The sequence below is a fragment of the Ursus maritimus genome, unplaced genomic scaffold (assembly GCF_017311325.1).
Source record: "Ursus maritimus isolate PB19 unplaced genomic scaffold, ASM1731132v1 scaffold_4, whole genome shotgun sequence".
NCBI classification, from domain to species: domain Eukaryota; kingdom Metazoa; phylum Chordata; class Mammalia; order Carnivora; family Ursidae; genus Ursus; species Ursus maritimus.
This window is the reverse complement of record NW_024426552.1, coordinates 70553159-70567554: the sequence shown is the minus strand read 5'-3', so window position 1 is coordinate 70567554 and position 14396 is coordinate 70553159. Positions and strand designations below refer to the sequence as shown.

Below are 14396 nucleotides of genomic sequence, written 5' to 3'. Positions count from 1 at the left end.
AAAGGCTAGGAAAAAAGATATTACTTTAAGTCTCTTTCAGCTCTAAGATTCTACTACTAATTTCACTTCATAGCTACTATTAGCTAATAGCTATATTTTTTATTAGAAAATAAACCCCAGGGGGCCTGGCTGGCTCAGTTGGTGGTGCATGTGACTCTTGATCTTCGGGTTGTGAGCTCAAGCCCCACACTGGGTGCAGAGATGACTTAAAAAAACAAAAAACAAAACAAAACACACACACACAACAAAAGAAGCCCAAACTGTTTCTGTAAAATTAAGGTTAAAAAATAACACGGTATAGGGGCGCCTGGGTGGCTGGCAGTTAAATGTCTACCTTCGGCTCAGGTCATGATCCCAGGGTCCTGGGATGGAGCCCCACATTGGGCTCCCTGCTCAGTGGGGAGTCTGCTTCTCCTTCTCTCTTTCCTTCTGCCCCTCCCCCTGCTCGTGCTCTCTTGCTCACTCTCTCAAAAAATAAAATAAATAAAATCTTAAAAAAACCCCAAGATAACATGGTATATCTTTAGGATTACTTCATTTGTTTGTTTTGTAAACAATGTCCAAAGAGATTCTAATCAAGCCCTGAGGTGCGTGCTTTGGTTGTACCTGCCTCCTGTTAAAAACAATTATAAAGTCATTATGAAACTTCCTATATAATTTCCTGCCAAAAATCTAAAAAAATTAAAAATTATAGCTAATTATCAGTCTGCACCATAGAGCCCCAGAGATGTCAATTTCTTTGACAACCAGAGAAAGTAACCTTGACTCATTTTTCTATAGGTCATGCTACTATCAGAGCATTTAGGGAACAGACAAAAGCCCTGGATTCCCAGAAATCTTCAGTAAGAAAAAACAAAGCTTACTAACCAGAAACTGAAATCCTGCTCCCAGAAATGCAACCTGAAAAAGTCCCCCAGGTTACCTTAGTGTCACCAATCAGCTGAATGGCTTCAGCCAAAGCTGACCAGAAGATAATCTTCACATTTTCTTTTTCAAAGTATGTGGCCCAGGCACTCCGCTGCTCAGCAGTCAACAAATCTGCCTTATTTATCAGAATGACGTTTTCCTTATTATCATCTATTTCTTTCACATAACATTCCTAGGCGAGACAAAGGTATTTAGAAAGGCCTCTTCAAACAAGTAACAATTGGGCTAATTATATTGAAAGCCCCCAAAACTAAAAGTTTTTACTGTCCTCAATTTTAAGTCATCCTAATTTAAAGATTTTTCATCCTGGTACACTCTACTGACCCTCTCAACAAGCTCTGAAAATATCACATCATAAATACCTAGACATACCCTTGACATAAAGAATTGGAAAGGGTATAAGGAAATGCTCTCCTACCCTGTCGGAAGTATAACAGATTCTTTTCCTTTAAATAATGTAGTTCCTCTCTTTAATAGGGCTGAATTGTTTTTTACACAAAAGTTTAAAAACTGCAAAATTAGGAGATTTGTCGGCCAGCAGGGACTATTTTTCAGCCAAGTGATGACAGCCGATAATAATCTCATCTTTTCACATAAAAAATACTTTTTGAAGTTTAAAAGAAAAACAAGATCCAGTACTTGAAATTAATTCCCAACCACAGCTCTTCATTAGGAAACACACCCAAGTTATAAAAGCTGACTTCATAAGAGTTTCAACATTAAGATTTTTGTCCCTCACCAGTGGATTTAAAAATATTCTGCGCTGCTGGGCGTCTGCCTTCGGCTCAGGTCATGATCCCAGGGTCCTGAGATTGAGCCCCGCATTAGGGAGCCCGCTTCTCCCTCTCCCTCTGCCTGCTGCTCCCCCTATTTGTGCTCTCTATCAAATAAATAAACAAAATCTTTAAAGAAACTATTCTGCCCTGTTACTACTACGGACTCAAACACTAATAGGAATACTTCACATGTGCACAGTGTTTTGATTTAAAACCTGTATTACATTATTTCATGCAGTCTTCACTCCTTAACTGTTACTCCCTCTGGTGTTTTACAAACTTAGTTTGCTTGTAAAAGATCACAGGAGGCAATAACTAAGGTGTGAGAAGAGAAAACTTAACAGGATGGGTAAGATGTGACCAATAAGCACAATGCTATTTCAACTGCTGTCTCTTACAAAGTGAGAAACACTATTAACAAACTGGCTTCTAAACTACCAGCCAGAAAATTCATGTGTTTGCCCTTCCTGCAGATGGAAATACTTGTTTTCGAAGGAAGACACCAGTCTAAACAGCGGCAGGATGCACGCACCTGCCGCTGGAAGGAGAGGCGGCCTCCTTAAACACAGCTAGAGGAGAGAACCGAACCTGGCGGCAGTGACGGCTACTAGTGATGCTGTCCTCCCGCTGCGGCTCCAAGGACTGCACATTTGAATTCTGTCACACTTTACTTACCAAATCCTCACATCTGAACAGAAGTGGGTTTCGAGCATCTACTATCTGGACCACGATATCACTGAAAAAGAAAGGTGAGATACTCTAATCATTGTGAAGTGAAACACTGACCATATGATAACAATAGCAAACACTTTCCACATATTAACATCTGACACTTTTAATGTTTTAAGGTACAATTAACCCCAGTTTATATATGAGGAAACTGAACCTTAGGACAGCAAAGTCACTTGTCCAAGGTCACCAGCTGCTAAGTGACGGAGCTATAATGGGAAGTCAGTCTGGACCAGAGGACATGCTTATAATCGTAACATTCTCTTGCTGTTACATGTCCGAGAGAGCCTCTGATATTTCATTGTTAAAGCTTCAACTGTATCTTCTAGTAAACTCTCCTGGTGAGGCAAAAAGAGTATTCCAAATACTTCAGTCCAAGGTGGGGTCTAATGTATACTCAGTACCTAATCTACACTGGCGTTCAGGCCTCAAAAGAAAGCTAATAAATCACTTCCTGACAGCTGCCACTATCAAAGCCTGTATCTTAGTCAAACCCAGGGCTGATGAGACAAAGCACACATCCAGCAAATCAACATCCACCAGTTCCAGCAATGCGTTTAAATGGCCAAAATACAAGACAGGGAAGTTGCCACAACCGAAGCAGGAATGAGGAGTCCAACTTCTTTTGTCACATGGAAGATGCAGCAATAAGAAAACTTTCTGCGGCGGACAGCAAGTTCCTCAGAGCCCTCACGCACATAGAGGGGACCACAGCAGCCGAGCGCTGCAAGAATAAATCTCCCACTTCTCCGGGAGGGTCCTCCTTTCATTCTGCCCCCGTGGCTAGCAGAGATGCTCTCAGGGCCAGCTGCCACTGGAGGGAAATAAGCTGCAGACGTGCTCACAGCAGTCTCCTAAAAACCCATGTGTGGTTAGCCTGTTCTGAGGTAATGCTGATGCAACTAGGCTGGACACGGAGGACATGTATTAAATCAAGTTCACCGTTTAAGGCAGGGCTTTGACAATCAAAGTGCATTTTCTTTCAGAATAGTTATATTTCCAGCATAAGACTGTGATTCAGGGGAACTCACAGACTTGCTAATTAATGACAAATTGTTAAGTTCTCTAATTAAGTGGGTCCCGGTATCTCCTCCTTAAGGTAGTCTCTACCACTTTCAAACTGTGAGGATTTAACAGTAAATGCAACAGTGACTGCAAAAACACGGACAAAGCCTAATAAACTAAAATTGCAAGGTCCACAAACATCAGGTCTACCCGCAAACAAGCAGACACCGGTAAGAAAAGACAAACTTAAGACCGCTTGCTCCGTGTGCTGCCCGAGGCTGCAGAGCAAACTGCTGACCGTGTACCAGGAAAGGCTTCCGCAGCACAATAGTGCCTTCTCTTCCTGGAATACAGCGTACTGCCCTCAGCGCCCCCGCGCTTCCTGCATTTCAATGACAGGGTATACATCAAATCTTTTCCAATAACTACGCTTGAAATTAAAGAGGCAGATGGCTTGGCTAGCCTGTTACCAAACAGGAGACATCTGCTGTACTGCAACACATCACTAAATATTTCCTGTTAAAAAATGTGGCATAGTAGCTTTATTATTAATATTTCTATGTAATTCAGATCCACTTCCATGTGATATAAACTACACACCTTAAGTTACAATACATGCTCTCTTTTATAAACAGAGAAATACCTCATAATAAAAGTACAGAGCAAGGAACACTATAATTGAAGTGAGGAGTTTCAACAAGTACAGGCTCCCTCTAGGGAAACCAGTAGCTTATTTAGGGACATAAAAAGTGTGTAAAGGGCCTTTCTGTCAAATGTGAAATGAACACATATACTTCCCTCTCAAAACCTATACAAATGAAAGCAAACTTTGAAGCTCACTAGAACAGAGAGAAAGAACAGCAACTGCGACACAGCAGCCCAGTCTAGAAGCAAGCCTGTTCATGCTCCCGCCCCGAGGGAGCAGATGAAAAGCATGAGATGAAGGTCTCTAGGCAAGGGTGAAGCGTAGGGCTGAAATCAACCTGAATGAGGAGCTCTTAGGTCTCCTCCCCTGTTCCAATCAACCAGGCAACTACACCCCCTCAATCTCCTACCCCAATGGCAGAAGGCTAGGGTTTATTATGGAGAAAATGAACCTGAGAGGCTGCAGAATTGGGACCTCAAGCACAGAAGAGCATGGGAAAAAGGTACCATACTGAAAAAGGGCAGATTAAACAAGTCTACATACCAAGTGGAGAAAATGCGCAAGCTCTTTGCATTATACCACCACACCTTTAGCCATGTTCTTGGCAGGAGACCGTTCTTCTCTTTAAGAAACTGACTGGCTCTAGGAAAAATCCCTATAGATCCTAACATCTTGGGGTATTCCAACAAAATAAAATTGATCCCTACTTGGTCCTGTACAGTGAAGTCCACCAGATGGCAAATTCCACCCAAACAGGTGTTCCTGTCAATCAGCATATTATAATGCTTCATTCTTAAATATGACCACACTGGGGCGCCTGGATGGCTCAGTCGGTTAAGCATCTGCCTTCAGCTCAGGTCATGCATGATCCCAGGGTCTTGTGATCAAGCCCTGCATTGGGCTCCCTGCTCAGGGGGGGAGCCTGCTTCTCCCTCTCCCTATGCCCTTCTCCCCTGCTTATGCTCTCTCTCTCAAATAAATAAACAAGAATCTTAAAAAAAAATATGAACAGACAACAAACATCACTTGATATCTGAGGAAGGCCTCTTACATAAAAGTCAGAAACCAGAATAAATGGAAAAAAGAAAAAAAGGAACGGAGAGGAAATACAGACCCTATATAGGAAGTAGGACAAAACCTAAAATCAAAAAAAAAAACCAACAAAAAAAACCAAAAAAAACCCCAACGAACAGAAAAAAAAAAAAACCCAATACTGTGAAATATGCAGATGGGGGCGTTCCAAGGCCAGGTTTCAATATGTTAAACCTTGTTACCATTTCTCTTTGGAAGCAGCAGTACACATCTTCAACTGCTCAAGAGGGCCTGAAGAAGAGATCCACTGTGCTCTACAGAAGTTCCCCAGGACAATCAGTGGGTCTTCCCAAGCCTCATTCAAGTATAACTGAATCAAAAGGCCCTGCACTGAGTCTGGGAATCAGCAGCAAGCTTCTACTTTTTTCAGGCTTAGAGATTTGCCTTGTTACTCTGAGCTCCCCATGGCCCAGCCCAACAGCCTTCTCTCTGCCCCTGTGGGAGCAGGGTGGGGAAGGAATGTAAGTGACTTAAAAAAAAAAAAAAAAACAAAACCTGAGAAATAATCCACATATCATAAAATTAATCCTTTTAAAAGTAACCATTCAGTAGTTTTTAGTATATTCGCAAAGTTGTGCAACCATCACCCATTACAATTAAAACAAATCACTCCTGGATTCCCCCCATCCTTGTCAGCTGCTCCTTCCTCTGTTCTAACTCAGCCCACTGCCTTTCTATCTAACACAGCAGGAATCACACTCTGGATTTACTACGTACTGATGATCTGAGTGCAAAGACTGCACTTCATTCCTGTGACCCTCATGCCTCCCCCACAACATATTTTCTCTTTGCAAACAGACATCTACCTCCCTTTCACAACCATATTTTCCATATGTCCAATAGGAATCAACAGACATTTGTTAAAATAACTGTAGGTACTTCAGAACCCATCTTACAGAAAATGTTCACCATTCTTACCCACTTAACAACATGTTCACCTCATCAAAAAAAAATCTATACATTGAAAGAAATATAGTATCACACTTTCAGTTTTTATAATTCTCAAGAGCCATTTGCACAGCTTAATCCCTGAGCACCCCGGCCCCCGGGGTCTGTGAGCATTCATCAACACCCAAATCTAATATAACACTACTGATGTCTTCATCACACAAAAGGAAAATGGTAACTTACCTTCTCTCAATCACCCTCCAGAGCTGGCGCCAAAAGTCCAAATTTCTTTCAAATGGAGTTAACAGCAATTTTTGTTCCTCTTCTAGCCTGGCTTTAGAATGAAAAGTTTTTATCTTTGCCAGATTATAATCGAAGGTTTCAAGTCGTAGAAACACTCAAATTCATTGCATTGAAAAGTACACAAATATTAACTATCAAACTGTTTTTATCACTTTCTCCTAGTCAATATGAAAATCAAATTTGAAATTTTATACTTAATCTATTTAAGTCCTAGATGTTCATCCCACAAAATGACATTTCTCCCACACACCTCCTTCTGGAAGAATGCTCGAGAGAGCGGTGATCAACTCCAGGGTGACTAATGGCTAGAGAAGGGTATGAGGGAGAGAAGGCCAGGAATGGAGTGTAGTAATCAATTTACCATCTCTGTGCAAAGATGCACACGTACCAAGTAATGCTGGTCACACACAGAATTTGCACTTGAAAGAAGAAATCTACCATTTCCTTTTTAAAAGAATCAAGCCTTCAAAATGCAAACAGCAATGCAAACACACCAAAAGCCAGGCTCAGAATTTCAAGACAAATCTTCATATATTCTAACACTCACCGGACAAGCTGACGTCTCCATTCTAGAAAGTTATCTTTCTCTGCCTGTTTGAGTTCTTCTGGACTAGTGTTTTTGTCCCACTTTGGTCTGAAACAACCATAAAGAAAAAAAAAAATTCCAAGTGAGTTAACCAAAATAAAACAGATTTGGATTTAATAACGGCAGCTGAGAAAAGGAAACAGGAAAAAAGAGAACACCAAATAAAAAATGTTATATTCAGGAGTCTTTTTATGCCTTGTACTGTCCTACATTCTTGCTCAACTCACCTTCGTGGTACACTCAAGAACTGTTTGTTTTCTTCCTGGAGTTTCTTAATTCTCTGGCTCTCCTCAAAAGACAGCAGTCCAGTTCTAGCCTCAGGACGCACAAACTTGAGATTAAGCTTCTCTGTTTAGAGAAAAGAAAGTACTGTAACTGAAGTGGCAATCTAGACAAGTGGATACTGGTCATTACTTAGAAAATGAAAAATGCAGCACCGAAAACAGAATTTGAGCTTTCTTGATGCAGATGCCTCCAGCCTTGGATAAATAATTTCCAAGTGAAGTTATCTACCAAAAAAAGAAGGAAAGAAAAAGATCTTTCCCAAAGCTTTCAAAAGGCCAATCATTTTTTCAAATACTAATTTTATAAAACTCCATATACTGAATGCATTTCAAGGAAACAGCAGCAGTAAGACTGTAAAGATTCAGTACAACCAATCTCATTTTACATATGAGGAATAACTGTCATCCAATGGGAGTGGGTAGGGAAGCAAAGATTCAGCAAAGAGACTCGCTCCAGTTCAAACTGATGAACGACTACACAGCCATCGTTTATGTAGGATGTTTATAATGAATGCCCACAATTAATGCTACATAACAATTCAAAGGAATAATAAAAAAAAAAAAGCCATGTCCTTGTACGAACTACGGAGACCTGTGCTCTAGGGCTCTACCCCTCTCAGGTTGTTCTAGGTCTACTTCACCGCAGAGCCACCTAGTCTCCATGGACTAGAGAGAGAAGTGCCAGAAGAACTGGCATCGAGAAGCCAGTTAAGCTTCTTACCTAACTGCTAAGGAAAGGTCCTATTCAAACAGAATACCTTCAGCAATGCTCCTCTTGACCTTTAAGCAGACCAGGCTGCTACCCTTGTCAGAGACCACCATCACCATCTAGGACCTCAGTCTGCACGGTCCAGTAACCTAGAGGACAGTCCACCCAACCACTATTCTCATTCACGCCATCCTCAACCGATAGTCAAAAAACCCCCCCTTGAGCCCTGTATCTGGTAATTCTTTCACAGAATTCCTCCTTCCAATGGTGCTCTCCCACCTGATGTTCCCACTTTGCTTTGTCCAACCTCTGTACATGCCTCTAGACCCTTGATTCTTTCCTTTTCTACCAGTCCCTCATCCAGCTCATGGCTTCATTTCTTTCCCTATTTGGCCAAAACCACATGGTACAACCACTCTCCAACTAAACATCAAAATTCCTTACCCCGCAGCACCCACCGCCAAAGGTCCCAACCTTAGATAAAGCCAACTATCCATTCTCATCTCATTTCAGTAGCACTGCTCTGAGGGCTGCTGCAAATAACATAATAATGCAGCCATTGGCTCTGAACTGTTTTTACTCACAACACTTCTGACACCAAATGGGCACATCTTCCCACACCAGCAACGTGTTCTCCAACTCTCTGGACAACAAGGGAATGTCCTATGATTCTATTATATTCTGACACTAACTATCAAGAGTTGGTATCAGACTGCATAGGTTTAAAGGCTCGGTCCCACACGACTGCTGCACTTCAGCTACCAAGTCTCTGAAAGGGTTTTTATGGAGGCTTTACTGCATAGGCACATCTGATTAAATCACTGGTTACTGGTGATAAGCCCAAACTCTAGCAGCTCTTCTGAAGTCCTGATAATTCCACCCCTCTAATCACAGGGTTGGTTCCTACTGCAACCAGCCCCCTGCAGAAGCTACCTAGGGCCCACAAGTAACCCCATTAGCATCAACTCAGGAATGGTTGTAAGGGGCTAATAACGAATAACATAAGACACTCCTCTCACCCCTGACTTAGGAAGTTACAAACAAGGGTGTTAGAAGCTCCAGTTACCAAGAACCAGGGGTGAAGACAAAATAGCACATCACACTTACTCTTCAGTAGCTGAAAATAAAGAGTACTACCTGTGTCATCTTTTAAAAATAAAGAGTTCCCAAAGAACATTTAGCATTTCTTATTATTCTTATTATTCTGCACTCCTCTGTAAGGTCAGGGACCCATCTGAAAACTTATTTAAAAACCACTTACCATCAACCCACCCAAAAACATGCATTCTCTCTCTCTTTCTCTCTCTCTCTCTCACACACACACACACAAATCTGGCATGCAATCTGTAGGGTTCACACAGACAAGTGAAATGTGCAGTTTCCAGGTTAATAATCCCTGTCCCTGTGTGTCCAGTAGTGTCTGCAGGCTACAGAAAACTGAAACAAAATCCTATCACCTCTACATTATTAAAGGAATGGAAGAGAAGTTTTAATGAGAAATTTTAATGGATTTTTGAAAGTTTTATGAAGGCTTCACTATGTAGGCACGACTGATTAAATCATTGACCCTTAGTGATTAACTTAATCTTCAGTCCCTCTCTCCACCCAGAGGTGGTGCTGAAAAATTCCAAGCCTCTAATTACCACCTAGGTCTGTCTAGAGACCAACCCTCGTCCTGAAGCTATCCTGGGATCCCCAACCACCACTTACGTTATTAGGATACAGAAGGACACTTTTATCATTCCAGAGATCCCAAAAATATATATTAATTATAACACAATTCACACTGTCACTAAAATGTATGGGCTCAACATCAGGTAAGTCCTAGGACTTGCCCCAGAAGGAAGAAAATCCTTCTATATTCTTGGTTCTCTTATTCCCTGAACTGTAACTACATTCCTTTCGGAAGACGGTCGTCTACCTTAATAGAAAAAATGAAGCTGAGATACCCACCATTTCACCTCCTCACCTAGCATTCCTTAATGTGTGTCCCCACCTTCAGCTTCCTTTTGACCCCATTCTAGTCCCATCTCCTTCCAGACTCAAACTTTGTTCCATTTCCTCATTAATCTCTATTTTCCCTTGTTTCTAAAAATTAAAAAAATTTAATTACACAATATATAAACTCTCCTTTTAAAAAAATTCAACAATAAAGGCAAAAACATTCTCTTTGACCAACTCCTAATCTTCTGCCCACCCCTGCAATCTCAGCTCCTTCCCTGGAAATTACTGATCACTTGTGTAGGCCTCCAAATTTTTTCCTAACATACACATAGATATATGGACTGGTTGGATTATTTTTTTTTGTGGGGGATGGGAGGAGAGAAACTCGAGCAGACTCCCTGATGAGTACAGGACCTAATGCAGGGCTCGCTCTCAAGACCCTGAGATCATGACCTGAGCGAAATCAAGAGTCAGTTGCTTAACTGAACCACCCAGAGGCCCTGGTCAGATTATTTTCTTAATGCAAATGATACCATACATATGCACTATTCCACAACTTGGTCTTTTCATGTGGTAACAGGCCACTGAGATCCTTCGCCTTAGCCACAAATTCACCTCATTCTTTTTAACTGCCATATAGTATTTCATAGTGTGTCTATGCCACGGTTTAGCCATTTGTCCATCTAATGAACATTTAGGTTGTTTCAAGTGTTCATTGTTAAAATACAGCATTATCTGAGACCCTGTCAGAAATGCAAACTCTCAGGCTCAACCCACACCTACTGAATCTCCAGAGGAGGGGCCCAGGAATCTGTTTTCCAGGTAATTCTGATGCTTACTAAAATCTGAGAACCACTGCTCCAGCATAGGTATTGAAAAGTGGAAACACCAGGTCATAAAATATGTACTTTAAATTTTTGATACTGTGAAACCAAATGCTGTATTTTCAACTTCTCCCTCTGTGCTGGCCCTCACCCCATAACCTACACACATGCCGGTATTAACCTTGATTACACACATAAGCACACATGCACACACACACCTCTCCCTGCCATGGTCAAATATCTCACACGAATACAACAAGCTCATGAACTCTACTTCCTCACCTTCGTCTCTCTTTTTCTATGCCCTTTCCTCTCTCCAATGATGGCTCCACCACTCCTCACTCTTCTGCACTTACTCCACCCCTTTCCACAATGTCTGGTTTATTCCGTCTCCCTATTAATCTTGCTCTGATTCTTTGTGCCATCTTCTATTACTACTATTTCAGTCTGGCTTCTCTTGATGAACTAATGTAACTGATCATTCCTCCTTAAAATGCATCAGTGATCTTTCAAAACAATGAAATCTAAAATCATGTTTGACACCTGCTTAAACCTCTTGAAAGATTCCTTTAAAGACCTTATTCTCTCTAGGCTCTAGCCCTTGCCCATCTCCCCAGTGTTTGCTCATCACATCCTGTCCTTGTGTGCTTCAAACACACTCGAGGCCAACTTCTAACCGTTTTCTGAACAAAGTAAGCTGCTGCTCACATGTTAGCTTGAGCCCTCCACCTGCCTGTGTATTCCTCCTGTGTCACCTCACCTGTCCTAATATCTACTCATCCTATGAGACAGCCCCAGCATAAAGCTTTCCTTGACTGGCCCTAGTCGTCCTTTAGATAGAATGAATACTAATTACATCTTTTATGATCCCATTGTTTGCTACAGACTTCTATCATAGCACCTAAAACAAAATTTTGCAGAAACAAAGTTATCTTATTCAACACTGTACTCTTGGTAGCCAATACAATCCTTGAAGAGTAGCTGGGGCCCAATAAGAGCATTTAAATAAATGAATGAATTTGTTAAACAGCACAATAACATTTATAATAAAAGAGCAGTAGAAATAGTTTATAATGCTACCTGTGCCAGGTACTTTTCTAAGTGCTCAGAAGACAGAAAGAAAGACAGAAAACCATGGGGAAAACAGTGACTAAACAAATTACATGCATGGAAAATTCACTATACTGTGTCAACAAGTGCTTTAAAATACAATTCAAATTGCCTACATAACAGCGCAGCATAGGGAGTTGGCTTCTAATAACGGTATCAGAAAACATTTTCTGGAAAATTCTGGTATTGCCCGCCATTATGCTGACTGGTCTTTTTCCTACAAGGGACTGAGTTTCTTGAACTTGATACAATGATGCATAATCTGAAGGTTTTTAGAGCTTAATTTAAAAATGTGGCACATTCTGAACCTCACAGCTTGATAAGACCTTCCCACACTTCTGGGATATTTGCCTTTGGGTTAAAGACAGCCCATTTATGAGTTTAGAGCTTCCAAGCAGACAAATTTGTATCTAGTCAGCAAAAAAGGGTGACCAGTGTCATATGTACTCAGGAATAAACAACTTACCAGCTACGAACTCTGTTCCTGCAAGTTCTGCAGTTGCAAGGAAGTCATCGAGGGAGCTCTGTTCAGTCACTGACTGAAGATTAAGACGACCCCAATCATAGCCATCATTGAGCTCACTTGTGTGCAACTATGAATAAAACACAGGATAATAACACAGCTGTTCTCTTCTGACTTCCGAACAAACTCTAACCTCCCAAAGAACTGTTTTGTGGTCTTGAGGTTGGTGTCAGCCCCTTTAGTCAATGCTAATACTAGTTAACACTTAACTAGTAAACATTCAAACACGACAGGCACTTTCCATTCATTATTTCGTTTAATTTTCAAAACTTTTTGAAATAAATTTTATTGTATCCCTATTTTGCTGACGAGGAAACAGTCTTGAATAGATAAAAATAATTCGCCTATAGTTGCTGCTAATAAATGGTAGACACAGAATTTGAATTCTATGTTGAAAATTTCTGATGGAGACCCACAGTAAAAAATACATGTCACATAGTGACTCAAATGCTGTGATACACACAATGATACAATTCTGTGCCACTCAGTAGAATAATATGGGAAAAAAAGAACACTGAAACAAAGTTGCCTTATCACATGCAATACACTTGGACATTTTGAGTTCTATCTTGTTGGGTTAAAAAGTCACTAGTTGGGACCTACTTAACTGATTCTCAGATGTAATCCAGAGCTTGATAAACACTATTCTAGCTACATGCTCACTACAGATACAAATAAATTTAAAAAATGAAGGTTAAAACAGTAGGTGGTTGGTCGAAGGCCACAGGTCAGCAAAAAAAAAAAAAAAAAATCAGAGTAAGGATTAGAATCCAATTCTTAAGAATTCATATTCAATCTTCCTACCACTTCCTAAAGGCCATACTATAACAAGTTCCCTCAAAATCAATGAAAATGATCAGTAATCTAACGTCTAGAGTATCTTGGACCTGAAGACAATGGAAGAGCCCTGTATGCCGTTTACTCTGCGTATGAAATGGCTGGAAATCAGATATCATAGTGGCACAGAGTTAGCACAGGTTCTTACTGAGAACTCAGTGAATCTCAAATACCTAGGCGTGTATCAGAATAACAAACAAAACTCCAACTACTTCATCCATTTTTCAAGGATCCTGAACTTATGTACATCCCTCGGGCCAGGGGCGTATTTGGCCCGCTCACGTTTTGGAGACGCACTGTTCATCTTCCAGCGAAACCGTTAGAGAATAATAAGGATGCAGCAAACATTTGAGTTATTTTGCATTTCTGGTGGCGACCGGCCGCTCTTGGAGAATTCATGCTTTGAACAATACCAAAAGAAGTAGCTTTTATGTTTTTAAACTTTCAAACGCTCCCTACATTCAAGATCCTTCAAGCGCTCCCAACAGCCTCATCATCACGCTAGCCCTCCTTTCCAGCCCCTACCTTTGTGACCTGTGCCTTGCTAGGAGGGCCTGCTTATCGGCCTGACAGGAACTTAAACATATTCCTCTTTCCAAACCTTCATTAGGCGTCACTTTCCCTACACAATTTTCCTGTGACTTTTGACCCCAGGCTTCGCAGCATTCAGACTCTCATAGCTACAAAGAAAGGCTGAGAAACACGGTAAGCTCTGTCTTACCCAAGAGTCGCTGTGACGATGGTTACGGCTCCGCTGAGTCTTCTGGCGGATAAGGGTCCGGCCGAGGGTCCCGGGACCTGGCGCTCTCCGGCGGCCCATCGCAGCACAACCCCCGCGCGAAACCTCCCGGCACCGCACGCGCGTTTTCCGGTATTCAAGAGCTCGGTCCCAGGAATGACGTATAAGCTAGCCCAAGTAGCGGAGGCCCGAGTTGAAGAAAAGGCGGAATAACTTGCTCCAAACTGCCCTTTGTATGTCTCTCAATGCCCCTGTTACAGAATATAAATAAGAAAATGGCCCAAGAACCTAATTTCTATAGCTATCTCTAGGGATATCTCAAATATGGATAGAATACTTGAATCAAAACAATGGTATCTTCCAGATTCGTGCGTCGATCTTTAACGTCCGGTGAGGAGCTAAGAGACCTGAAAAACATGGCCGTGCGTAATCCGGGTCCTAGCCCCGCCTCCCAGCTGCTTTTGTCACCAGGAG

At 41.5% G+C, this 14396-nt stretch overlaps 1 protein-coding gene across 1 annotated transcript in view; it reads right to left on the bottom strand.

Moving 5' to 3' along the window:
• LSG1 (large 60S subunit nuclear export GTPase 1) overlaps positions 1 to 14063 on the bottom strand; it is a 30658-nt gene extending 16595 nt beyond the window's left edge. Inside the window, exons 1-7 of the mRNA XM_008705142.2 lie at positions 13905 to 14063; positions 12290 to 12416; positions 7180 to 7300; positions 6914 to 7000; positions 6307 to 6393; positions 2379 to 2439; positions 923 to 1099 (exon numbers count right to left, since the gene is read on the bottom strand). Coding sequence (XP_008703364.1) covers positions 923 to 1099; positions 2379 to 2439; positions 6307 to 6393; positions 6914 to 7000; positions 7180 to 7300; positions 12290 to 12416; positions 13905 to 14003 — 759 coding nt within the window. The 5' untranslated portion in view covers positions 14004 to 14063. The remainder of the gene's footprint in view (positions 1 to 922; positions 1100 to 2378; positions 2440 to 6306; positions 6394 to 6913; positions 7001 to 7179; positions 7301 to 12289; positions 12417 to 13904) is intronic.
• Between the last annotated feature and the right edge of the window lie 333 nt (positions 14064 to 14396).